This window comes from Protopterus annectens, chromosome 14.part0, assembly GCF_019279795.1.
Source record: "Protopterus annectens isolate FY-2018-M chromosome 14.part0, PAN1.0, whole genome shotgun sequence".
Lineage (NCBI taxonomy): Eukaryota > Metazoa > Chordata > Ceratodontiformes > Protopteridae > Protopterus > Protopterus annectens.
In genome coordinates this window covers 481188916-481216823 of record NC_056748.1, presented here as the reverse complement: position 1 = coordinate 481216823, position 27908 = coordinate 481188916, and the positions used below count along the sequence as shown (strand labels likewise).

Below are 27908 nucleotides of genomic sequence, written 5' to 3'. Positions count from 1 at the left end.
TTGGAATATATATTTAGCAGGGGGGTGTGGAGGGCACAGGCCCCCAAAATAGGAGGTTCAAGGTCCAGTACATTCGATATTATGAGCGTTCGCAATTTGTGCAATTCGCTCATATGATATAGACCTGGTAGGAAGACCATAACAGCTTATGGAGAAAGGGATGTTGTCAGAAATAACAACTAACTAGTGACTCACTGTAGAGGTGCAACTTAGGTTAAGTACTTTTCATTGTGTACCACACCTTGACCTACAGACATTGAAAATAGGTACAGTGACTCTTGAAAAGTAGGTACATCCAACCAAAAATCTGAACATCTAATTAGCATAAATTTTAATACCAAACACCACATAACTCTTCCTGCTTCAGTAGGAATCCTGTATATGGGTCTATATCAAATTACCAAAGAGGCATTACAGAGAATGTCTCTTCGTCTACACGAAAAGTGCAAACCGCGAATTACGCGAATGGCAGAACCAGCAATTTTCTTTCTAGGGAAAAATATCACTGATCTGGCCAGAAATGACATAGGACTAAAAATAACTCTAAGTGAGGGGCTTTGCCCACCACACACCCCAATGTGGGGGGCTTCACCCCTACACACCCCTAACTAAATATACCTACTCCAAGATCACACTACAGTGAGGAAAGGGGCAAATTTATGCTGATGGCCAAGAGATTTTTTTCCCTAGAGAAAAAAAAAATCGCTGATTCAGCCGTTCGCGTAATTCACGTTTCACTCTATGTGTTGACAAAGAGGCATTCACTGTAATGCCTCTTCGATAATATGATATAGACCCCCTGTTTACTACTCAAACACATATTTAAACAACAGAACGCGGAAAAATGATATAAAATTTTGCCACATTATTAGAGACAATGTAAATCTGTAGACTTTAATGAACTGTATAGCAAAATTCTACACAGGCTAATTTATTTTTGCTTCTTCTTATGAACATATGGCTGATAAACAAGACTGCAGAAATAAGACAAAACAGAGGCAGTGTTTGAAGGCACCCATGCCTCAGTACATGTTAGAAATGAACGTGTACCAAGAACTGCTGAATGACAACAAGCTACTCTGAAAATATTCAATGCCTCTGCTTTGAAATACACTGTTTCAGCAAGAGTCTATATAGAAACTGGATGGAATGCATGGACAACCTTTTTAGCCACCAAAGATATGTTTATGTCTTACAAGGTCCTCATATACCTTGAGCTGTCCTTACCTATAAGAATAGCATGTGATGCTTGCCTTATGTAGTAGGTACAGTTCTACTGCATAAGTTTCCAAATGCCATTAAGAGGCCCATGTCTTCTACTTTGAGGTCAGTGAGGAAAGCAGAGTATAATTACACCAAAATGATAGAAGTCCTTACTATGATCTTGGGTTATAGAATCATTATTGGTATGAAAAGAGATTCACACTGGTAACTGATTGCCAGCTAATGTCACTTTTTACCTAAAAATGAAACGGCCACAACATTGGTCACCGTACACAGAGGACACTATTCAAGTGGACTAAGGTGCAGGGAAGTGCTGATGGAGTATCAAAACTGTCATAAGAGAAAAAAGACGAGCCAAGCAGAGCATAGTCATAGATTGTGTTCTACACAAGAGCATTTAAGAGTACAGAGTCCAACATACTCATCCAAAGGGAAACCAGAAGTAACCCTGTTCTGTCAAATGTATACAATAGTTTCATTAAGATGGATATAGCTTGCAAATGGGACGTGGTAAGTATCAAACAGCAGTTGTACAGGTAAAATTCTAGGTTACAGTCAATGTGTTCACAGGGCTCTGTCCTTGGCCCATACTCATTTAGGTTGCATCTTTTGGATCCATCTTTTTCATCTAAGGTGTTGTATAATCTGCATGCAGAGGGATGTGAAAATGAGTAAACTATTTACATCTGTGGCAGATGAGCACATCTGCAAAAGAACTTTACTAAGCCGACTACTGTGGCACACTAGTAGTAGGCATACTAGATTTGGGAGACAGACTGAAAAGTGTTTATGTAATACAGCACTCCAGGGCTGGCCTTATGTAACCTGGTGTCCTAAGTCAAAAGGCTCCATTGCAATCTCCCTGCTGCCCAACCCATCCTGGCACATTAACACTATCCAGGTAAATTTTTTTGTCCTTTCTTCTCGTAATTTGTCTTACTCTTCAGTTTTTCCTGCAGTTATTCATTTAATCAACATGTTCTAAGCAAGACTGCAATCTTATAGGTGTAAAGGAAACTACATAAAGAGGGGGTCTGGGGGCCACTAGTCCCACAGAAGTCATGGAGGTTCTAGATGCTCTGAGATACATTTTAAAGTTTTTTTTAAACCTTTGTGTCCAATGATTGTCTAAACAAAAAATTCTACACTTCATCTCAACTTTCATTTTTCCTGCCTCCTTTCAGCACATCCTAACTGATTTAGACTACACTGTAGTACTACAGTGGAAATAATAATGGCACCTAGAAGTCATGTGGTTTTTAGATGCTCCGAGATGCATTTTAGACTTTTTTTTTAAGCAACCTTTTCATCCAGTAATGGCCTGAATAAATGCCATGACTAAAGCAATTCAGCCTTCCTCTTTTTCCTGTATCCTTTCAATACACCCTACGACCAAGACTACCCTGTAATGACCAAAGATGAGGGTCTGGGAGCAGCTAGCACCCAAAAGCCATGGGTTTACAGATTTTCTGGGATGCATTTTAGAGCTTTTATGCCAATCTTTTAACACACTGATGGCCTGAAAAGAAATCATGTGTATGGAAAAGAAATTCAATCCTACTTTTTTGTATCCAATTTTTAATGCTCAAAGCTAATCAAATACCAGTTCACAATAAACTGAGAAGACAAATGCTAAGGGAGGATATATATACTCCCCCACCTCAAAAAACGGTAGTCACTTTCTGCGTATCCCCCTCTGGTATTAGATATAGATTAAAATTAAGCCACAATTACCCACAGTCATATTTCAAGCTGCCATATTTATATATGGTATGCCTCTTCACCCCTAACCCCCCCCCCAAAAGACAGCTACCTTCTTTGTACCATTCTGTCAGCCTGAGATAAAACTGAAACAAATGGAACATATTTGCTGTCAGACATTTATAAACAGCATGTTAATTTACTCTCCCCAAAGATGGCTATCTGTATATACAGCAGATGTTAGGCTGTGAGGAAAATGGGGGAAAAATACAATAATGTTTCCAACTTGTTACTTCTTGACAGTACAGTGCTCATACAGTTGCTTTCTGTGCACCTCTCTGAAGTTTGTAAGGAAAGTTAAACAAATAATGGCCACACTGTCCCCAGTCCATCACAAGATATAGTGACCTCTGAGGTTTGGGAGGAATGTTAAGGAAATCATGACACTTCACTAAAAAAGAAAACACAAAAACTGCATAAACTACAAAAAAAGTAGAAGCAGAGTCTTTGTGGAGCATATAACAAATTAAAATTGTATTAAGTGCTTTTAGTCTTAAAATCAATGTCAGACTTCAACAGATAAAACCCGGCCTACAAAAATGCTGAAACTTTTATACAAAAGTCATGTCCCACCTCATACTAACATCATCTTAAAAGCATACAAAACAGTAACTAAACCATGTCAAAAATGTATTTAAAAATAAAAAATTAAAAGTAAAATTACCTTTGAAATGCTTTCAATTTGAAAAAGCTAGTTTCATTGAGTCCTGGAAAGATAGCAGCATTAAAATGTACTTGCCAAAATAATTCTTTCATTTCCAGTAATCCAAAAGGACACCTCTAACATTAGGAATAAGTTTCTCCAGAACTGAAAATTTAAAGTGATGACCAGGAAAAACAGCTACATGCCTAGATAGGGCATTAGTTACATTAAACTTAGAAATTACATAAAGATGTTCCTTTATTCTTTCTTTCAACTTGTGTTCTGTTTTCCCTATATAATAAGCAGAACAGCATTCACATAGGGCAATATAAACTATGCCCTAACTATTATAGTTAGCTGAGCTGTGGACAATGAAACTTTTCCTGTTGACACTAATAACGCTGTCAGTTTTAACATACTTACAGACAGTACACATATTACATTTGGCCAGTCCTTTCACAGTATTGTTAGACATAGGTTTTTCTTTTGTTCCAAAAAGTTCTTAAGACACTGGGCCTGTCTATATGCCATAACTGTGAGTATGGGCTATTCACCCAGCTTCTTTACCCATTCCAGATTCTGTCCAATTATGGCCCAGTTTTTTTTTTCAAAATGCGTTCTATAATTCTATAATCCACAGAGAAGCTGGTAAAAAAAAAAAAAAACTTTTTGTAATTAAACTGAACTTTAGAAGCAGCTAAAACTAATGAGTTAGGATAGTCTCCTGTGGGGCCATTATTGTTAGTTATTATGCCACTATTGGTGGTCATAAACTTATTGTCATTTAAAATGAGAACATACACATTAGTTCTTTTTTCTGTTACCTCAACAATTAAACAATTAACTCCTGAATAAGAAGTGCTTCAGGATAACCTCTCCTCATAAACCTAGTTTTTAAATTACTACATTCCTAAAAAAAAAAAAAAAAAAAAAAAAAAATCATTCGACCTAGTTGTCATATGGGTTTACTGCCTTTACTAGCTGCCCTTTAACCACTTATTTCTTTTGCTTACAGGGATGTGTACTTGAAAAATGCAGAACTACATTTGAATAAGTTGGCTTTCATTAAATAGATGACACCAAACAAACTAGTAGCTTCATTTTACAACCATACTTCCAGGTATGATATCTGATCTTTACCCACCTGGTGTGTAAACTTAAGGAAGTCAGTGGTCCCATTAATGTTTTCTAAAAATATGGGAATTTCATGTTTTATCTTGGTAACATACGTAAAGTACCCACAGGTTGCAGAATACACTGTTAAACAAAAGTTTCTTTTCCTATCTGACCATAACTGCATTAGTCTACAAAACCCCACAAGCAGACCCCATGGCACCCCTTTAGTTAAAATAAAGTCAACAAATGGAAAACAATTGCTCTAAACAGTCCAGCCAATACAAATACAAAGGAGCAATTGAAAAAGAAAGCTTGAATCCTTGGTAATACGTAATAGACTTTATTCCACAGAGACTCCTATTCCTTCGAACACATTAACGCTGTACAGAAATATATCCTGCGTTTTCGTTTCAAGTGACTTCCTCAGATGAAGAAAACTGAATGCATACCTAGTAAATACACAATAATATATACCCTCACAATCAATTATCTAATAATTAATTAATAGTTCAATTAAATGTTTTAATTCATTAAACTTTAAAAATGCTTCATAAAATACATCAAATAACCATTAACTGTTAAAAATTGATGCTTCAAAAAATACAAATATGTCATATAAATACTTTCCTATAAAACATATTTCATCCATACTACATTCATTTTAATAACAATATAAAATACTTTTAAAAAACATTTAAGAATATGACTGAAAATTCTATATGGACAATAGCACCCTCTTGTGTTAGGAAAATAATTTGTTCCACAGACCAAACAAAATAATCCCTCCATTAATTCATATTTTTGTGTTTTGTGTCATGTACCATTCAAACAAACTAAGGGGGCCAAATATTTTTCCAGAACCTAAATGAAAGGTAAATAAGACCTACAATTTTGCTGCTCTCAGCTTTAGGACTGGGGCAAGGGAAACTGCATCATTCAATCCTGGAAACTTGTTGGCTTCCAATGATAATTGCCACAATAATTCTTTGTATTCTATAGACGTTTCCCATAAACCGCCCCTTATATTCTTTTCTACCACTTCCAAAATAAAAAAGCTAAACTTAGCTTCCTGACAACTTCTTTTGTGCTTATACAGGGCATTGTTAATGCATTTAGTCCTAATCTCATAGTTATGCTCGTATATTCTATTTTTCAACTTCCTTTCGGATTTACCCACATAAAATGCATCACAGTGATCACACAATGCTAAGTATACTATTCCACTAGTGTCACAGTTCGCATAATATCTACTCTGGATCAATCTGTCTCTACAACTAATAAAGATAATCTCCTTTGTACATATATATGGGCATTGGGAACATCGCCCACATTTAAAAGTGCCAACTTTACCATCTCTGAATTTGTTCCACTCATTTTTCCCCTCTAAAATGATCTTTAAACTTTTCCCGTTGCGGTAAGTACATTTCAAAGGTGTCTCGAAAATTCCTTCCAGGTCCGAAATTTCCCCAAACTTATTCCATTCATTTTCCAAAATTTTTCTTTTTTTAACAGCGTCCCCATTAAAGTCCATTACAAAATTGCTTTCTCCTTCATATTTATCTACTTTTGATTTTGTCTCATTCAATCCTACCCTGACCCCCAGGATGGGTTTAAATTTATCCTGCCTACCTACCCTAACCTCCTTCTCTATGGATTCCACAAGGGAAATAGGGTAACCCCTAACAATAAACATTTCACACAACTTCTTACACTCATCTTCAAAATCACTCTCTCTTGAAGTCATACGGCTTCCCCTTACGTACTGCCCCTTCACAATGCCTTTCTTCTGGTGATAGGGGTGAGTACTATTGAAAACTAAATAGGAATTCGAGAAGGTTCCTTTCTATAGATTTTTGAGAAGAAGCCTTCATTGCCTTTTCCTATGGAGATGTCCAGATAATTTAGAATATTCATATCAATTTTATATGTAAAGTCCAAAAAATCAGTGGACTCTGAGATATATTCAAAAAACTCAGAAAACTCCAACTCTGAACTTACCCATAGAAAGCACATATCATCCAAAAAACGCTTATAAAACTTCCAACAATGGTTGTATTTCAAATGAATAATGTATCTTTCTTCCCATGCGGACAAAATAATGTTAACATAAGTGGGGGCACATCTTGCACCCATAGCTACTCCCTGAGTTTGCTTGAAAAACTCCCCTTCATAATGTATGTAATTATTACTTAAAACTAATTCCATTAAAGTTAAGATAAGATAAAAATCATTACTACTATATTTACCATATTTTAACAATGCTTCTTCAAACCATTTCATGCCCTCTTCATTTGGTATTGATGAAAATAGATCAACAATATCAATAGTAATGAAAATAATATTCTCATCATAGACTTCAGATGTTAGATTCCGTAACAAGTCCCAAGAATCCTTAACCACTCCTTGCCCTTCCAGAGCTAAGCCCTTTAATTTGAAATCCAGCCACTTAGCCAAGGGTGCAGTTACTGAGCCTTCAGAGGCTACTATGGGTCTCATTGGGGGATTTTCAACATTTTTGTGTACTTTTGGCACACCAAAAATGGTAGGCACCTTTGGCTTTTCTACATGTAGATACTTGTAAGTTGGTAAATCTATTGAGCCTTCCAACAATAAATCATTCAAAACTAGATATATTTTTCTATTTCCAATATTGATTTCATTAATAGAAGCTCTAACATATCTATCTAAATTTTCCAGAGTATCCATCATTTTAGCTTCATATGTTATATGGTCCATAATTACAGATCCGCCCCCTTTATCTGGTTTCATAACTCTTAATGACGTATCATCTCTTAACTCTCTTAGTAGGGTATTCTCTTCCTTCGTAAGGTTATGAATAATGTTATTTTTAAATAATTCAGATCTTAATTTCTTTTCCATTAAAACTTCAAAATGTTTTAATTGTGGGTGCAAGGGTGGATTATATGTGCTTCTTCTAGTTAAAACACCAGTATTCGAGCAGTTATTCTTCTGTCCATGAAATAAAAGCTCAAAATTTTTCTTTCTTAAAAATATCTTCAAATCTATTAAAACTTTACTAATGTCCGCTTTCCTATTAGGTACAAATTTAAATCCTTTTGATAATAGAGAAAAATAAACTTTGTTTAACTCTTTATTACTATAATTGTATATTGTGCAACCTTTATACCTATTTACATGGCCTTCCATCACAATAAAGTCCTCTGCGGGGACTGTTTCAGGACTAGAAGGGTCTAATCTTTCCACTGTTGGAAGCCTTTGTTGTTGTTGTTGCCCCTCCCTCCCCCATACCCCCCATACTTGTAGTTTTTTTGGTAATTGTTTCTTAATCTCTCTGATCTTCTTAAAGGGGGTATTCGAAGAGATCATTGATATTACCTATTCCTTCCCCTACTTCTGGTATCACACTTCTTGGAGGTTCATTCTGACTCCAATCATTCTCGTACACATAGTTTTTCCTAAGATTAAATTCTCTAGGCTTAGGATAACTAACTTTGTCCTTGTATTCCTTCACATCTCTATCTAATTTTCTACTTTTCCTTTCATATATGTTCTTCATACTGTTTTCTATTCTATTTAATGTCTCATAATACTTTCTTTTACTTGCCTCAATCGAAAATAACAGGTCCTCAGTTATTTTCTGGTTAATACTTTCAATTCTAGTGTATAAACATTCTGCTTCCCTTTCATTTTCTCTTATTATAGCTTTCAATATATCAAAACCACAATTATCAAAAATATTAATCAATTCCTTGTGAAACTCACTCCCCTCCTTCACTTTGTTGGGGTATTTGCATACTCTTAAACCTTTTGGTACAATTCTAAGCCTCAGACATTCCTTTAGGTATGCATTCTGTAATTCAGTGTTTTTATATTTGAATAACATTTCATCTAACATTTTTACATTATAATCATATGTTAAATGGCTGTCACCCTCTGAAACTAAGGGTGCTTTTTTCTCTTTAAAACTGTATTTTAATTGTACAATACTGTTAAAATCAGCTTTGTACCTCTGTCCATTCTGTATCAATCCATTAGTACCATTTCCTTCGTCGTTTAACTTCGATGCATCTACACTGGCGCCATTCGAATTTGTCCTAAAAATGCGTGGTATATCCTGGCAGGCGGCTCCTGCTCTCAAATCTGTGTTAAATTCAGTAATTTTGCTGGAAATAAACGTCGTTGGTAATCTTTTCGCTCCATTTTCTTTTCTGCCAAACATTTCCTGGTTTCCTGGGATGCCCGGTGATGATGTCGATGGGAACTGGCTTGGAGGTGTAAGCAGCTCAATCAGCTGCGACAATTGGTTAGACAATCTGTCAGTCTTGTCTAAGTCGCCTCCCCTCTCTTGGGTACCTTTAACGGATGTCGTAGCCTCCTCAGTTTCCATCACAAAACAACCAAAATAAAGTCAACAAATGGAAAACAATTGCTCTAAACAGTCCAGCCAACACAAATACAAAGGAGCAATTGAAAAAGAAAGCTTGAATCCTTGGTAATACGTAATAGACTTTATTCCACAGAGACTCCTATTCCTTCGAACACATTAACGCTGTACAGAAATATATCCTGCATTTTCGTTTCAAGTGACTTCCTCAGATGAAGAAAACTGAATGCATACCTAGTAAATACACAATAATATATACCCTCACAATCAATTATCTAATAAATAATGATTGTGAGGGTATAAATTATTCTGTATTTACTAGGTATGCATTCAGTTTTCTTCATCTGAGGAAGTCACTTGAAATGAAAACGCAGGCTATATTTCTGTACAGAGTTAATGCGTTCAAAGGAATAGGAGTGTCTGTGGAATAAAGTCTATTACGTATTACCAAGGATTCGATCATCCCTTTAGTTAGTCGCATCCTTCTAGAAAATCCCAAGAATCTTTAACTAAATATGACACTTTTTGTAACGTTTCTCTCAAGTGAAAGTCCAAAAATTTAGCAAGTGGTGCAGTAATAGAGTATCTAGCATCCACTATAAGGGGCATGGGAGTATCCATGATGTTCTTGTGGATCTTGGGAACACCGAAGATGATAGGTACCAATTGGTCTTGTACAAAAGAAAACAGAACTGTTCCTCCTCAATATGCCCTTACATAAGCCTGTCATACAAATGTGCATAGATTTTACCATACACTATGTTAACCTCATTTTTTTAAACCTGGGCATAAGAATCATCGAATAGGATGTCATACATTTTAGCAACATATTGAGCATTATCCACCAACACTACCCCCCACACCCTTGTCCAGTTTCATAATCCATTTTGTTTTTTTTTTTATTTTAATACTCTGTAGTTCACTAAGAAATGTTATGTACATGCTGCATTAATTTCGGTTTTATGTCCACCTCACAAACGTTTTGATACACAACATAGGGTGGGGGCTGAGCTAAATGTACTAGTTACTCTTAGACCACAATGACAACCCTAGTTGCACAGTATACCCCTGGCTTGGTTCCCAGCTGTGTTGCCATGCTCTTTGAAGGGTTGAACTGGTGTTTCCACCTCTCACACCACGGTTCTTAACTCATTAGGTCATATAAGGTACTACTCCTTCAACCCTGATGTCACCTTCAAAGAGACTGTTCAGTTTTCTATTCCCTGCGTGAGGTCAGACACATTAAATATGAATATACCTAGGACCAATCCTTGTGGGACACTTCATTTCAGTTCCTACCTCACCTACCACCCCCCCGCTACACTCTGTTCACTGCCTTCTTATTAGTTGTATTCCTTCTCGCACAGTTTATTGCCTATTTCCAAAAAACAGTGTATTATGTCTTGTTGCTTGAGTTTCATATTCTTGTGTTTTTGATTTTTTAATCCACCTTTTGGATTATATTACCTGTTTATTCCAGGCTACTTTGAGATCTTCATTTGGCTGCCTGGTATTTTGTGCATTAGTATTTGCTGATTTATTTCCTACTCCTGCCCACCTCAATTTTCAGCAAGCCTGTAATGGGGTGACTGATACAGAAAGACTTTGCAGAAGTCCAGAGAGATCATTCCCCATGTACATAATGAAGGCTTTTTCTTCTTCACTCAATGTTTACTGTCAGTCTTTCTTCCATTTTTTGTTTAGCCATCCGCAAACATTTTGGTGCATAGTTTCTAACAACTATGGTGCTTTTCTACAGGGCCATCCTTTGTCCCTCCATTTCCTGTATTTCATTTCCTTGTCCCTTAGAGTAATTTCAATACCATACCAGCCAAATTAATTATATTGGGTTTTGCTTCCTCTTTCCATTTGCAACTCTCCTCAATCATTTTTTATACTCGCCAAAATAATTTCTTTCATTTTACTTCACAGCTTCTTTGTTCTTGTGCATTCCTAAGTATTGCAAGAGTTTGCATTTTAGCTCCTTTATTTTCCCATATTTAGCTTCCCCTGTCAACAAACCTAGATCATGGTCTTTGTCACCAGGTTTGTTTCTTTTTCCATGACCAGAGTTTACCAACACTTTGCATGGTTGCTATTTGTTAGTTGGTCTCTAAATTGCAGATCCCTCACCCTATAATTTTAGCAAAAAACTACATATGAGGATTCTCCCATTCTCCACTCAGTTCATTAACTTTTGTTCAAAGCTGTCTAACTGAAATACTTTAAGTAGTCTGATTTCCCCTACTAAACTTGAATAATAGAGTGCTCCGGTCTGCCTCAGGCAGACTGTTATACCTACCTACCTTATTCTTTCCTGATCATCCCTTAATCCTGTGTCAGCTAACGTATCATCCTTTTCATTTGTATTGAGCAGTCTGTAGAGAAATCTCTATATCAACTCTCTTTTGCTCTAGCAATTTTATTGCAAGGAAGCTAATGGTAGCTCCCCCTTTTCCCTTTGCCCCTTCAGATGCCCTACCCCCTTTCCTCCCTGTTTTCACCATGTCCTAGCTTATTCTTTTCAACTTCCTCTTAAATCCTTCCTTGATGTATACGCTGTCACATTCCCCAATCCCTATCTAGACTATTTTCCTGAATACCCTGTATCACAGGATTACCACGTGGCTTCCTTTACTATCATTGCTCTGTATCATACTAGTCCAGCCAGAGGAGCTTCAATGTCTACATTAAGTGCCTCTGTCTTCCTGCCAAGACTTCTGAAACTGCTGAGCACCATCCTGACCCTGTGACCTCCACGTGCATCCTTTTCCAGTTATCCCTCTTCCCACTCTTACTCATATAGGACTTGCTTCCTTTTTCCCTTCTCCTAACTCATATTCTCTACCTAACCTTCTTTACCTTATTCTATTTGATGTTCCTTTTTTATGCTTTCTCTATTATGCTATGCCCACCATACCCCTAACTATATATACTAACTCCAAGATCGCACTACAGTGGGGAAAAGGGCATATACCTTTTACTTACCTAACAGTACTCTGCACAATGCCCTATATATACTAAGTTCAGTTCAATGAAATGAGTTTTTCAGCGATGTGATCGGGGTGAAATGAAATTCAGTGAAATGAGATTCAAAGAAACAAAGCAGACCCATATGTGTGTGTGTGTGTGTGTGTGTGTGTGTGTGTGTATATATTTTATATATATAGACCACGGTGGTGGTGCTGCGGTAGCATTGTCGCCTCACAGTAAGACGCTGTCAGGTTCGATTCTCAGTTAGAGCGTCTTCTGCGTGGAGACATGTGTGAATGGGAGTACCTTCGTTGAAGGTTGTGCGTCAGGGCTGGTAACTCGGCACGTAAAAATCAACTACCAATCATTAGCAGACCGGAGTTCCGCTGTGGCGACCCCTAACCGGGAAAAAGCCGAAAGACACAACAACATATATATATGTGTGTGTGTGTGTGTGTGTGTGTGTGTGTATATATATATATATATATATATATATATATATATATATGTGTGTGTGTATATATATATATATATATATATATATATATATATATATATATGTGTGTGTGTATATATATATATATATATATATATATATATATATGTGTGTGTGTGTGTGTCTGTATATATATATCAGTTACTAGAAAAGTTTTATAAATATTTTTTCTTGAGAAAAGGCATAGCACTTATACCCCCATTTACTAAATGTGTTAACTCTGGGTTCACAGTAATTTTAAGACAGTAGGAATGCACTGCTTCCCAACAAAATCAGGTATTGTGTTACTCTGAGGAAGCTCAGTCTTGAAGTTATTATATTTAGAAAGTAGGTGATGTGAGGTGAAGCCCTCCCTGACAAAAATAATAATTCTGTTTTTCCTGTTTCCACTTTCTGATGTTGATACAAACTGTTTCAATTACACTTATTTATTACCAATATGGACTTTGTTTGACTTTTGTGTATCAGAAATAACATTTCTTTTTCACTCTTTTTTAAATGACGTTCTAAGTAGTTTTCAAATGTAAGTATTGCTGCCTATATTTAGTGTTTCTAACTAAAGAAAAACTTACAGTGCATGTTTCAATAACTTTTAATTACGTATAAAAGAAAATCAACCCAAACCAAAGGTGGTATATCAAACAACTGAAAACAAAAAAACAACCAAAAACACTTCCCACAGATGGAATGCAAAGAAACAGCATGCAAACACTGTGTGATATTGCTACTGGAATTTTGATTGCTGCTCCCCATAGGATTTTTTGTATTTTTACTAAATCCTGTAGCCTTAGTTTCAGATTTAATACGACATTATAATAGGTCAAGATTTATCCCAGTACAAGGCACTGTGGAAATTGTGAGAGGAAGACCACAGAATTAGATACTCAATGGTCTGACTATATTTCAAGTAAAAATGGGGAAGTGCAACAACAGTTAGATAGACTATTCAGAACACACAGCAGTATATATCTAGTAAGAAAAAGGAAGGGTAATAGTAGCCTGACACACTTCTGGGACCACACTGTACTGAATATACTTCTAGAAAGAACGTGTATATGAAGGCAACAGCAGTCTAACACACTGTTAAAATACACAGTCTTGATAAGGGCAAAGAAAAAAGTCTAGAACCTTAAGAAGAGACTGAAACCTGATTTGGGCTAGAAGGCAGAAAAAAAATAAACTGTATTACTAGAAAAACACAGTTGTTAAGTCACTGAAAGAAATATCTACAGAAACTGACAAGAGAAAAAAATGTATGTTGCTGGAAAACCATCAGTAGTTAAGTTAATGGAAGTAGTCACTATTGAGACTGTAGGGAAGAATCCTTGGTGTATGGCTCTATTTAATAAAGCAGTGAAAGATGCTTCTGTGAAGAAAGAAAGGTAAGGACCCATAGTGACAAATGCACCGAGAAAAGAAAGGGAACCTGGACAGATGCCAAGGCTTTCCTCTGTAAGATTAAAACAAATGGTTAGTCAGACACAGTACTATAAGCAGCAAATTACAGAAAGAGAATTTAGCGGGGTTAAAGTTAAAGAATTGCCAGAATCAAAAGAAGGAGAAAATCACAGACAAGAACTGCATTTTATAGATGAAGAAATAAAATCAGAAGAAAGAATTCTTACCTATATTTTTAAGTGAAAAGCTAAACCGTCCAATTCATCTAAGAATACTGATAAAAGTGTTCTTGACTTGGCAGATTACCTGAAAGGTAATGACAATTTTACGAAAATTCAGTGAGGGGATATGACATTAAGCAGGGCTAGAGAAAACACAGCATTAGAAATGGGAGAGACATTGGCAGGATGGACCTATCGCATACCCATACTTCAAGTAAAATAATGTTTTACTCTACAGGGTAAAAGGACAGAGAAGAAATACTACACCCAATATTAGTTTCAAAACTTTAGGACATTTGTGAGGAAAGTAGCACATAAACATATTTTTTTTTGTGGGGGACACAAGGATGGGCAAAACTAGAGCTAGAATTTTAGCAATACTTTATTGGGCATGGTATATATTTGAGTGGTTATGATGGCACAGCGGTTAGTGTCATCTCACAGCAAGAGGTTCTCCAGCTTGAATCTCAGCCAAGGTGCCTTCTGTGTGGAGTCCGCATGTCCTCCTTGCGGTCGAATGGGTTTCTCCAGGTGCTCCGGTTTCCTCCCACATTCCAATAGGTGAATTGGACATGCTAAATTGGCAGTAGGTGCGAGTGAGTGGTACGGATGAATTACAGCAGTAGGCTAGCCACCCAGCAGTGTAAACTTTGGCTCAAGATGATTGTTACTGTTGAAGTGACACCCCAACCCACATGCAAAATGGGAAAAAGGGGTTGAGGATGGATGGATGAATGTATAATCAAAGATACTTAGATTTTTTTTTAGCACACCCAGAATGTCAAAAATGTCACCATATCCTGCATTCAGTAGTCAGCTGACATGTGTGCCTCTTTTTGAGATTCCATTAAAGCAGATAGCCATGGACCTTGTAGGTCCAGTAGTAAAGTCAAGTACTAGCTATCACTACAGTGTGATGATTACTGTCCATATTACAAACTTTCCTGAAGAAGTGCTACTTTGAAAAGTCAATACTAAGTCAATAATGAAAGAGCTAGTGTTACTTTTCTCCAAGGTAGGGATTCCTAAAGAAATACTCAGAAATCATAGAATCTCATTTATGAGCAGAGTAATTTATTAAGCTCAGAGTGTTTAAAGTAAAACACTTAAGAGCTTCATTGTACCACCCTCAGACTGATGGGTTATTGGATGTCTATGCTAAAGATGGTCATAGTGCAAGATGGTAAGAACTGATATCAGTTACTTACTTACCTTCTATATACTGTAACAGAGGTACATCGAGCTTCAATAGGCTTTACCCTATCTGAGTTACTAAATGGGGAACACTACTTGCTGAATGTAACCAAGGAGATTTAGGAGGAATCCAAAATTCCACTTAAAGTAAAATAGCAGACTTGCTAGACAGGTTGAAAATTGTTATCCTAGACCTAGAGACCCCCCCACCATTGGAGCACATTCATGTGTGTTGTCACAGAAGCATGTTTAAATGCTCAGAAGGCACCCCTCATTACCTATCTTTATGCTTACCACTCATTTAGACCCAGTGGAAGCTGTGCTGGTGTATCAGTATTTGCTAGATATCATATTACTTCAAGACAAATACCTAGAGACTCACGATCAGAACTTACAGAGATTCAAATCCCATTAAATATGATAATCTGTTGCATCACAGCATGCTACAGGACCCCTCCCTATGTCCCCTGAAAACTTTACAAGGTTCCTAAATATTCTTGGCAAAATCTGTATAAGCAGGCACTTGATTATCCTAGGAAATCTGAACTATCCAGTGATAAACTGGGGTGCCTAGTCTACCAATGGAGGATATGCACAAAAATCCTTAGGTTGCATAAACAAGAACTCCCTGGATCAAATTGTTAAGGAATCTGCAAGAGGGCAGAATATTCTCAACTTTACACTTACAAACTTAGCATCTGCATGTTATATTCTCTTGATATTCCCTTTGTTGGGTAAGTCTAGTCACACACTAGTAACCATCTCCATCAAAATCTTCAATTCTGATGAGTTATCCAAATTCTAGTGTAGCAGTGCTACCCAAAATGTCATTACTGCAATGTGTGATAAAGACAAATTCCACTTGTACCTAGACAAATGTATTAACTTGACAGTCCAACTATACCCATACAAAAGGGAAAGTTAAAAGCAAATCAGCATGGCAGTCCACAACCATTTACAAACTATACAATAAAAAACGAAATGCCTTAACATACATAGCGAAACAAAAGATTGTCAAATCAAGGAAAATATCAGATAGCTAAGAAACTAAAAAATACAGTCAGGAAAACAAAATCATCCCATGAACTCAAACTAGCTATGGAAGCTAAAGATGACTACAAATCCTTTCGCTATGTCAGGGAAATAAGGTTAGCACTCAACACTGCTCAGAGCTTATTCAAAATTACACTGCTTACTCTGATGCAGTGTATACTGTCAGCATACTAACAAACAAATTTAGTACAAATTTCACCCCAGAGACAGCAATTCCAAGTCTGCATATCCCAGAAGGATTTCAACCAACAACAATCACCAAAGAACATGTACTAAAAGTTCTCTCCTAAACAAAACAATACATCACCCATGGAGCTGCCTAATAAACAGCAGTAAACAAGCACTGGCAGTCCCCGTCCTTAATCTTCTTAAGCTGAGCCAAGCAAACGAGCTTTGACCCACAGTTGTGGCAGACAGCTGTTGTGATGCCACTTCATAAAGATGGCCTCCCCACTCACCCTGGGAATTATAAACCCATCAGTCAAATGATTTTTCTATGCAAAGCTATGGAACAGTTCATAAGTGACCTGATAAACTTTGATATCAGAAATCTTATCAGACTTGATCCCCAGCACTTTGGCTTTGTTAATGGCAAATCCTGTCTGATGAAATTAGTTAACTTCTCTGAGACAGTGATTCAAGTGTAGGCAAGCTGTCCATACAACCTAAATGACCTTGCCAAGGCATTTGATACTGTACTGTATGCAAACATAATGAACTCAATGAGCTCCAAACTGACCTGCATGTATTTAAATGGATAGCAAACTGGCTTAGGAATAGAAATCATATAGTCAAGGTAAGGGTTATGCTCTCTAAGATGAAGGTGACCAGTGGAGTTCCTTAGTGGTCTGTGCTGAGACATCTGTTATTTGGTATCTACTTCTTGGAACTCCATTTATGAATGATTGTTAACTGGGAGTTATCATCAAGTCTCCCTCTGACATACAAGCACTCTGACAGGAGCTTACATTCCTCAACAACCGGTGTACAGAAAATGGGCTTAAACTTATCAATAAAAAGTATGACTTTGTCGCCTTCACTAAACAACCCCTAGATCCAGTTGATAACATAGGAAGCACACCATTTCAAACCGAGGAGGTTGTGAAAGAACTGGGTACTTGGGTAGACAGCTTCCTCACAACTGACCACCATGTCGCAAAGGTGATTAGAAAATCCTTTTACCGTGCACAACTCAATACAAAAGGCTTTTCCGCTAAGTCAAAGGAAGTCCTAAGCTCCTTGTATTCCACACTGATTAGAACTCTCATAGTGCAATGTACCCTTTGGAATGTACCTTACAGTACAGCATATCAGAAAACTGGAAAGACCCCAAGGGTTCCTAACTAAAAAATACCAAGGACTTACAAAACCTGAACTACTGGAACATACTGAAAGCTGCATCTCTTTATTCTGTATCATACAGACTCCTTAGAGGTGGCCTGTGCCTAGAGTTGAGGGACAGAAGGGATCAAACAGTCCAAAAACTCTTAAACCTTCGTAAATCATATGGTCTTACTAACACCAGAGCCAGAGATCAAAAGCTGCAACACCAAATCATCAAGACATGGCAGACAGACAGATTTGTCACACAGTGCCTACCCATTCCTTGGAACAAACGTTTTCTGTAATTAAGCCATACGACACACTATCTGCCTTCAGAAAGGGACTGGACAACTGGATGGGAATTTATAAATTCACTGCTGGTGTGACTGGCCTGTTCTTACTTACAAAGGGAGGTAAGGCTTAATGGTAGGTGGGGGCTGGCAAGAATGAACAGAGGATGTATTATCAGAATGCTGAACTCATGAAGTTTAAAGCAGGGGTCAAGGTGTAAGAATAAATTTCTAGCAAGATGGCAGAGGCCCTTTGAAGTGACAGGAAAATGAGCAACATGAACTATAAAATAAAGTAGGCTGGAAAGAGAAAACCAGAGCAGATTCATCACAAAAATGTGTTTAAACAATCTATAGAAGTTAACAGTTCTGTAGTTAGTCTGGAAGCTGAAGTAAATACAAATAATAAGGTACTAAGGAATACTGACATTTAAGCAGATAAGGCTTTGTCTAAGACCTAGAAACAACAAAGGGAAGAATACCTACTGAGAATTTTTTTCAGAACTACCTGGCAGAACAAACTTAAAATAACATAATACTGAAACTGTGCCAGGGTGGATGGCAAACCTAAAACCATATAGGGTAGCTGAGTCACAAAGAAAGGCAAAACTTGAAGAAATAAGAAAGCTGTTAAAACTGAGAAACAGTGAAGACTCTCACCATGAATGGAACAATCTAACTGTCTTGGTTCCTAAACTGGATGGCTCCATAAGATTTTGCACTCACTTCCAGAAACTTAATGAAATATCTAGGTTTCACACTTATCCAATGCCCTTAGTAAATGGGCACAAAGAGAGGACAGGTAAACCAAGGTTTTTGACAACCCTAGATTTGACCATGGTGGTACTATCAGATGCCATTATCCCTGAAGCCAAAAAAGGCAGCTTTCCTCAATTCCTGAGAATCTCTTTCTTTGTACTGTTTTAGCCGTTGGACTTCATGGCACTCCTGCCACTTTTAAATGGCTAATGGATGGAGTTCTGAAAACACACACCAGGTACTCAGCTGCATAGCTTGATGATGTACTGATTTATTTAGAAGACCAAGAGTCACAGTTAGCCAAGGTACAAACTATGCTGGACTTTTTTAAATTACTTAGGAGAAAAGGTTAATAATACTAAGAGTAAGTTCTGCATGGCAGAAGCCAGGCATTTAAGATATGCGATTGCCAGACAGTTAATCCCAAATAAGTTAGAAGCTGTGAAGAGTTGGTGAATGCCCAATACCAAGTGTTAAATAAAGACATCCCTAGGACTAGCAAGCTATAATATGAAGTTCATGCTCTATTTCACTTCTATGGCCTGTCTTGTAACAGAACATGTGAAAAGGAAAAGACTCCATTCAGATCAGGTGGATTGTGGCAGCAGATGAGGCTTTTAGTCATCTAAAAAATATCCTTTGCTCAGACCACATGCTAGTTGCCCCTGATTTTGACAAACATTTATTGTGTACACAAATCCCACTGAGATTGGAGTAGAGGCTTTACTTTCTCAAGTAATATGATTTGAAGAATACTTGGTCAGCTGTCTTAGCATAAAGTTGAGCAAAGAAAAGACAAAGTGCTGTGCCACTGACCATGACTGCCTTGCCATTAAATGGGCACCCACTTTACTGCAGTACTTATTATTAGTAGTACTTATGGCAACATTTTACACTCACTACACACTATTACAATGACTACACAAATGTAAGAATGTTAACAACAGATTAGCAGGCGAATTTTATTCATAGTCAAACACAAATAAGAATGTCAATTTGGATGGGCTATCTCCTGACTTGTACAGAACCAGAAGATCTGTACTTGGTGGGGTCGTTGTGGCTAAACGATGAAACATGTGATTTTTCTAAACTTCTGATGTGAAAACATTGTGTTCTGATGTGACTTGTTATTTGAAGGAGTCTTTAATTTGTGTGTCTGCTGAGAGAGTATACATGTTTGCCTCTACGTGTTAAGAGAGGTTGGCTCCTCAATGCAGATGAAACATATATGTGGAAGAAAGATAACTGCTTGTAAGAGATGCTTATCTGTCAGTACAAAGAGAAGATTGCCTGTAAGAGATGTTTGCCTTTTGACCTAAAAATACTACTTGGAAGAGACATCTGCATTGTGATATACAGGAGGAATCTCTGTATGAATAGATAGCCCTGCTGTTCATTTTAAGTATTTGCTTGAAATGGAAACCTACACAGACATCATAAGACGTTTGTGTTTTCTGTTGTTAAATGCAATTTTTATGGCTGGTTTTGACTTATGGCTGTAAATAGAGAGAACATAAGTTAACATTACTGTCTCCAGTGACATTACATTCATTACAGTGTAGATATATGGAGTCTGCTATGTAATAAATGGAATATTTTGTAATGTAGGTTTGGAGAGCAATTTGTATGATGATGGCCTAAAGCCATGAGTCACAAAAATGATTTCCTAATTCCACAGTGCAAAATATGTATTATTACATTTTCCATATTTTCTGTATTATTTTTAGTCTGGACAACTAATTCACATTAATATCAGTGGGATGCAATAACTGTAGAAGTTAAATAATTCACAGGTGCACCAAAGAGTTATGGTCCGCAGAGCAGTCTCTGCATGATTTAGAGATAAAATCACTTATTAGTCTGTCTGTGTCATATGATAACTGAGTGCTGAGTCATAGACAATGAAACTGTAGAATGAATTTACTGTAATGATTCTGACAATGTTTGCAGCTATCAACATACTGACAGGCTAGAGAGGCAGAATACAAAACATTAGACCTCAAGGAACAGGGAAAGGAACCTTACTCCATTGCAGCTGTTCAATCAGTGTATGCAGTAATATCATGGTTAGGGTGGGAAAACACAGAATCAATCCTGTTTGAGTTGTTGGTCGACAATTTCTGACTTCTTAGGATTGTTATTCAATCAGGACTGCCATAAGTTTAACTTGTTCAACTGTAACATTAATTGATTTTTTTATCATTAAGCAGTCGATATTGGCTGCTATGTGTAATTAATCTGCTTAATTTAGATTAGGTTTTATTAGTCTGTTGAATGTTGTACCGGTGTGCACAATGTGTTTTATCACTGCTTTTTATATGTAATACCACTTTAAATATGAGCAGGCTTTAGAACAGCAGCACCAGCTGATGCTGATCACATGATAAGAGTAAGTTGTTTTAAGTGGTGTGTGTATTTCACAAAACTGTTTTGAATCTGAAGTTGTTGACACATTTGTGCCAACAAAAAGCGCTTCATTCGATAAGAATGCATTTGTATTTTATTTACAAGTTCCTTGGCTCACAGCTATCAGTTGGATTTTGTGGATTATCAGTTTTTTTTTTTTGGCTTTTTGGTTTGTCTCATGGCGTCTGGTGCTTCTGACAGTCCTGCGAGTCCGAACTTGTTTAATTCACAGCAACCCCAAACAGAACTACATAACTTAACCTCGCTTTTGGACCTTATGAACCAACAGCTTGATTCACTTTCTACTAGGTTGGACCGAATGGATAAATCCCTTTCACAACAAACTAGTAGGGGTGATGGACAACATGACATTTCCAATTCTGGAAGGGGTTCCTTTAATACCAACGCACCACTCAGAGCTGGCCCATCAGGTAGTACTGCGATCTGCTTGACAGATACAAATGACAACTCAATTCCAGCAGCACAAGGGCCACCAGGGAACAATTTTTCAGCTGGACTGCAGAGTAGTCGACAACAACCTACTGGACTACAACCACAACCAGAGACACAAGGGAGCACAGGGCTTATTGGTGCTCCAACATTCAGTGAATGGGTTACAAACACTTCTAACTTGTCGTTTGGGTATGGGTTAAACAGTGAGTGACCAGCTAGTTCTTCAAACAACATACAGGTTGGTTTACAAACTATTAATGACAGAGTAAAACTGTTTGATAACAAATTACTAAAAATGAAAACGCTCCAACCAGAAGTCATGTACTTTAACACTTGCCTAGATCAACATATTGTTCCTAAGGGGTTGCGCTACCACCAATACCCCACTGGTTTAATTGCTGATTCACCTTTTCACCTTGAACTGGTATCTTTGTTTGATAAACAAGGCTTTGACTTAATGAACTTAATGATCAAACACTACAACCTTTATATTGAAATTTTGATTAAGGAAGTGTCTGTTTTGAACACTGAGATCACTACAGACTTGGACTTCCTGAGATATAAGTTCGATTATGAAAGAAGTTTTTTTAGTATAGACCAGCTATTAGAGAGACTTAAAACAAACAAGCTCAAGAAGATCAACAGAGACCAACAAGCTTATGATATCGGTACTGCTTACCCTAAACCATCTAGTGCACAGTTAGCAGCAGCACTAGGTGGGAATACACAAATTTTGCCTAACACCAATGCGGACTCTACCCTTGACAACACGGGTAGTCCTGATCCTATTGTAGTCGACAACAATGACAATACCCTAAGACGTAGTGAAAGAATTTGTAACCAAAACTACAATAACAGTAACGGCACAACTACATATAATACTAATATGAATAATAGAAGTGACTTCAACTAGAATTTTCGTGTAACCAAAGATCTAGGATCAATTCCGAAGAAGAAGTTCAACCACAACCAGAAGAACCAGAGGAACAAACACAACAGATTCAAGAGATAGGGGCTATACCCCCTTTGGGCGTAGACATTCTCTTGAATTCAACAGGGGACTTTAAGATCTTTAATTATTCTTCCTTGCACATCGACCCCACGCTAGTTGAATTCCTAGCAAAGGGTAACACGTTTGTTCCTAGTCAACCTTCTAGTTTGGAACATATGGTTCTTGACTTGAAACTGTTTGTCAGAAAACTGAATTTAACAGTTTTACTTGGGAACCATACTATTTCAAACGTTCCTAGGGCCCCAAGTACTTTCAATCCCCCTCTCCACCAGACTTTAAAAGCATTTGAACAAATCTGTGAACTGGATTTCCGTCACATCGTGAAGACACATAAATTTGGGATCAGAAACAAGTGTGAAACATTACACCACAGGAAAATGAATTATTGAATTTATTAAAATCTTCACCTGTGCGGGTAGTGAAACCAGATAAATGGGGTGGGATTGTTATTTTGGATTTTGTTGACTATAACATTAGAATGTTGATGTTATTAAATAGTGAAGCATATTCTAAGGTATCGTTAAATGAAGTCAACATTGCATATGGTCGAATTAAGAGCTACCTTAGTGACTTATTTATTGAGTCACTGATAGATATTGACACTTATAATTAAGTCACACTGTCCTGGCCTAAAATCCCAGCTCTTTTTGGCATCCCCAAAGTACATAAAAACCTAACTGACCCACCAATGAGGCCACTCATTGATGGGAGAGGGTCTATTACATACCCTTGTTCCAAAGTAGTTGAATCTATCTTGAAGAAATATATATCATTAGAACCACAGGTTTGCAAAGATTCTTGGGCCTTTCTAGACAACATTAATAAATTGAGGTTTGACAAAAATAACAACTTTTTAACCATAGACATTAAAGACTTATATACATCAATTCCACATTTGGATGGAATTGAATGGGTAAGCCTCATGATGAAGTCTAGGGACGCCCCACCACAAGAAATCCAATTAGTGGAACTCTTACTGGATATAATTTTAACTAACAATTTCTTTGTATTCAACAGTGAGTTCTACTTACAAAATTGTGGAGTGGCTATGGGCTCACCCTGTGGAGGTAGTTTTGCCAATTTAGTGATGGCATATTGGGAAAAAAATTTTGTTTTTAAACATCCACTACACAGGGTGAGCATAGCATTTTATACCAGATTTTTGGATGATATTTTTGTCCTTTTCAAGGGCGATGAACAACAGGCACAAGAATTCATCAAGTACTTAAACTCAACTACTGAATTCTTAAGGTTTACATCTAGTTTTAGTACAAATTCTATTGACTACTTGGATTGTAAACTCAAAGATATTATAAATGAGAGATACGTATCTAGAATACATAGAAAGGAAACGTATTCTAACTCATTTTTGCATTTTACTAGTAACCATCCTTATCATCAGAAGCGCTCAATAGTGAAAGGACTACTCATTAGAGCAGCCAGGATGACTACTTTAGACTCAAATTTCAACGGCGAGTGTCTGTTGTTAAGCAATATGTTTACACAACGAGGCTACCCCTCACAGTTGATACAATCTTTGGTAACAGAAGTGAGCCTTAAGAGACAGTTAGGTGTAGTTAAACCTTTACTAAACAGTTATTCTGCAAACATAATAAATGTTGAGGTAACGAACTTGATAGAGGGCAGCACTATTAGTAACCACGCATTGACAGCAGAAGTAACAACTGGGGAGACAACTAAAGAATTTCAAATTAGTTTCATTACTACTTTCAGTAATGACAGTCAAATGGTCAGATTTATCCTGAACAAAAATTGGGAATTAATTTTACTTGATAGATCTTTGACCACTAAACTTGGACAAGCGCCAAACCTTGTCTTTAGGAAAGGAGCGAATCTGAAAACTTTGCTCGAAAGAAAGAGTATGGGAGCTCTGTCAAAGCGAGTAGGAATGACTACATGCGGTAACTGCAGAATGTGCAGACACATTGAGATAGGGGAGAGGTGTGTTATTAATGGAAGGACCTTTAAGCTGAGGTCTAAATACAACTGTAACTCTAAGCTTGTAGTTTATGTGGCCAAGTGCCAAGCATGCTCAGCCTTCTACATTGGTAAAACCGAACGTAGGTTAAAAGATAGAGTTTATGAGCATACATATGCTATAGAAAAGAAAAAAGATGAAAACCCATTAGCAAGGCACATTATTGAACACAGTAACCACAAGTTTCTTTTCAAAGTTATAGACCATGTGAGCTTTGATGTGAGAGGTGGACTATTTAACTTGATGCTTGAAGAAAGTGAGCTGTTATGGCAGATGAGACTAAATGCATTCCTAAGTCCTGGTCTGAATGATGCCTGCAATATTACGTGCCTTTTAAAACTAAAAAGTCTAAATAGATGAAGCAGGAATTTTGTAACTTATAACAATGTGTTTTTGATTATGTTTATTTAGTAGTTTGGCGATTTGTAACTAGAAGGTATTTTTGTAAGTAAGCCTTTAATAGTTTTTTATAAACCGTAAATCTCTTACAAACCTTAAACATTTGTACTTTTAGTAAAATGACCTTGACTAATGGTCAGTTTCTGACTTCTTGGGACAGTTGTTTGCCAGCATTTTTTAGGTACAATTTGTACAAATGTACTGGTTATTATTGTATTTTAACACTTATACTTGTATTGTAAAATTGAGTTAACCGACAGTACAGAACCAATCCTGTTTGAGTTGTTGGTAGACAATTTCTGACTTCTAGGATTGTTATTCAATCAGGACTGCCATAAGTTTAACTTGTTCAACTGTAACATTAATTGATGTTTTTATCATTAAGCAGTCGATATTGGCTGCTATGCGTAGTTAATCTGCTTAATTTAGATTAGGTTTTATTAGTCTGTTGAATGTTGTACCAGTGTGCACAATGTGTTTTATCACTGCTTTTTATATGTAATACCACTTTAAATATGAGCAGGCTTTAGAACAGCAGCACCAGCTGATGCCGATCACATGATAAGAGTAAATTGTTTTAAGTGGTGTGTGTATTTCACAAAACTGTTTTGAATCTGAAGAAGTTGACACATTTGTGCCAACGAAAAGCGCTTCATTCAATAAGAATAAATTTGTATTTTATTTACAAGTTCCTTGGCTCACAGTTATCAGTCGGATTTTGTGGATTATCAGTTTGTTTTTTGGCTTTTTGGTTTGTCTCAGGGTGGGAAAACACATCTGTGATCCCAGAAATAAAAATTCTCGAAGGAACTACAAGTCTTCCAGTTTATACTTCATAGTCTTCAGGAGAAATGAAACAAAAGTAAAAAAAGAAAAAGAATGGAAAAAATCTAAACATAGTAATCACACCAGCTGACCTCATGATAAAATTGCAATTAGCAAAAAGAGCTATACTGTGGCAAGAATATGGGAAGTACCTAGATGGAATGTCTACACACTAAGCATTCATACCAAGATGCAAATGCATGTCAACTGAAAAGAAACACTAATTACTAAAAAGATATGCCGCTGAAAAGCCCCAGAAGATTAACAGCTGTATACAAATAAATTCATTATAGAACTTTAATTCTGGACAAGGTCCCATCACTTCATTAAGATAAAGGGTAGCAAATCTGCATGGCTGCAGGGCTTACAGCAGCTTATCAACAAGACACCTAGCTTATTTTCTTTGCCTCTATACAGATAGACAGGTTTAGTTTAATATGTCATTATAAGTATAGTTCATTGTTTTGCTTGATATTTTGTCAAATGTGTGGTATGTGTTGAAGTTTCCCCTGGACCCCTAACTGCTGCTGTGCTTAGCCCAGATGGACATGCCTGGTCAACAAATAAACAAAACAAACAAATAACTAAGCACAAAAATAAATAAAATGACGTGCAATCCATCAGTGACTTATTCAATAAGTCAAAATCTTTACAAGATGATAAATACCATTGAGTTCTTTCATTTTCAACGTAGACCAAAGAAGTATAAAGAGACTACTAAAAAGAATGCCAGTTTAGAGGCATTATCTACAGAAATTATTTGCACATGTAAATAACATTAAAGTACATTAATAAAACAACAGTGAAAACTAATGTCATGGAAAACAGAAAATTTGCTAGATGTGTTATACATTTATCAGGTACAATTATATGTGCATGTAATAGTTCCCAATGGTACATACTTAGATTCAGTAATAGAAGCATGTTGAAATGAGGGAAGTGAAATGCATTCATTTAATCCTTTCTTAGCCAGATAAGTGTAAAGATCCTTGAAGACATTTTTAGCCACAACAGTTTAAAGTAAACTGTTTATTTCATATTTTGTTTTTGCAAGTTTCTCATATGAGGCTGTTGTCTTTACAAATAAAAATTAAAACAATGCCATCAGGAGGCATAGGAAGGACAAAAGTGGGGTGAGGCCAAGATGGCTAACTTAGACCAGCAATTGGTGAAAGCTGTGTGACTGAAAACTTTTCTCTGACAGAAAATATAACCTAAAATTTAAAATTTGGAGATACTTATTAGCTAATTTTAGTTACTAATAGTCAGAGAAAAGATTTATAGTTTTAAGTTCTTCAAAAGCCATGATTTTTCTGTCAAAATTTCAACTGCTTGGTTAAGAGAGGAGAGACTTCAACATAAGTCACTCAAGACTGCCGGGTTAAAAAAGACATACAATCATCAATATCTAGTATGCAGGATGTATTAATTAAAACAGAAAAACTGGATACCAAACTAGAAAGGTTCAAAGAAGAAAGAAGATGGAACATTTAGAAACTCTTATGAAACAACAAAGTACACAAACCAACAGCATGGAAGAAAATGTAAATGATTGTGAAGAAAGAATAACTGGAGGTGAGTCTCAGACAGAATTTCTTTTAAAACAAAATGACTGTCTCATAGAATAACTCAATTGTTTAGAAAATAAACTGAGTCAAAATAACATTAGAATGTACGTTATACCTGAAAAGTACAGGGGAGACAATATAATAGATTTCTTAACTACATAAAACATTAAATCTACTTGAAATTTTATCATTTGGAATAGAAAGGGCACATAGGTCCCTGAGAGCACCTTTGAAGAAGGAAAACTCACCACCATGTTTATTTATAGTTTAGTTCATGTCTAACTTAGAAAAAAATCAAATATTCAAAACAGCATGGTCCAGCCCATCTATTAAATTAGGTGAGCATGTAGTCAGATTTTACAAGGATTGTTCCAGTGAAGTAATAAGTAAAACAAAATCCTGTTTGCTACTGATCAATGAACTGAAAAA

The 27908-nt window shown here is 36.6% G+C and overlaps 1 protein-coding gene across 1 annotated transcript in view; it reads right to left on the bottom strand.

Moving 5' to 3' along the window:
• Positions 1 to 27908, bottom strand: part of RRP12 (ribosomal RNA processing 12 homolog) — a 1805151-nt gene that overhangs the window by 1600030 nt on the left and 177213 nt on the right. The window contains exon 6 of the mRNA XM_044056239.1: positions 4267 to 4325. Coding sequence (XP_043912174.1) covers positions 4267 to 4325 — 59 coding nt within the window. The remainder of the gene's footprint in view (positions 1 to 4266; positions 4326 to 27908) is intronic.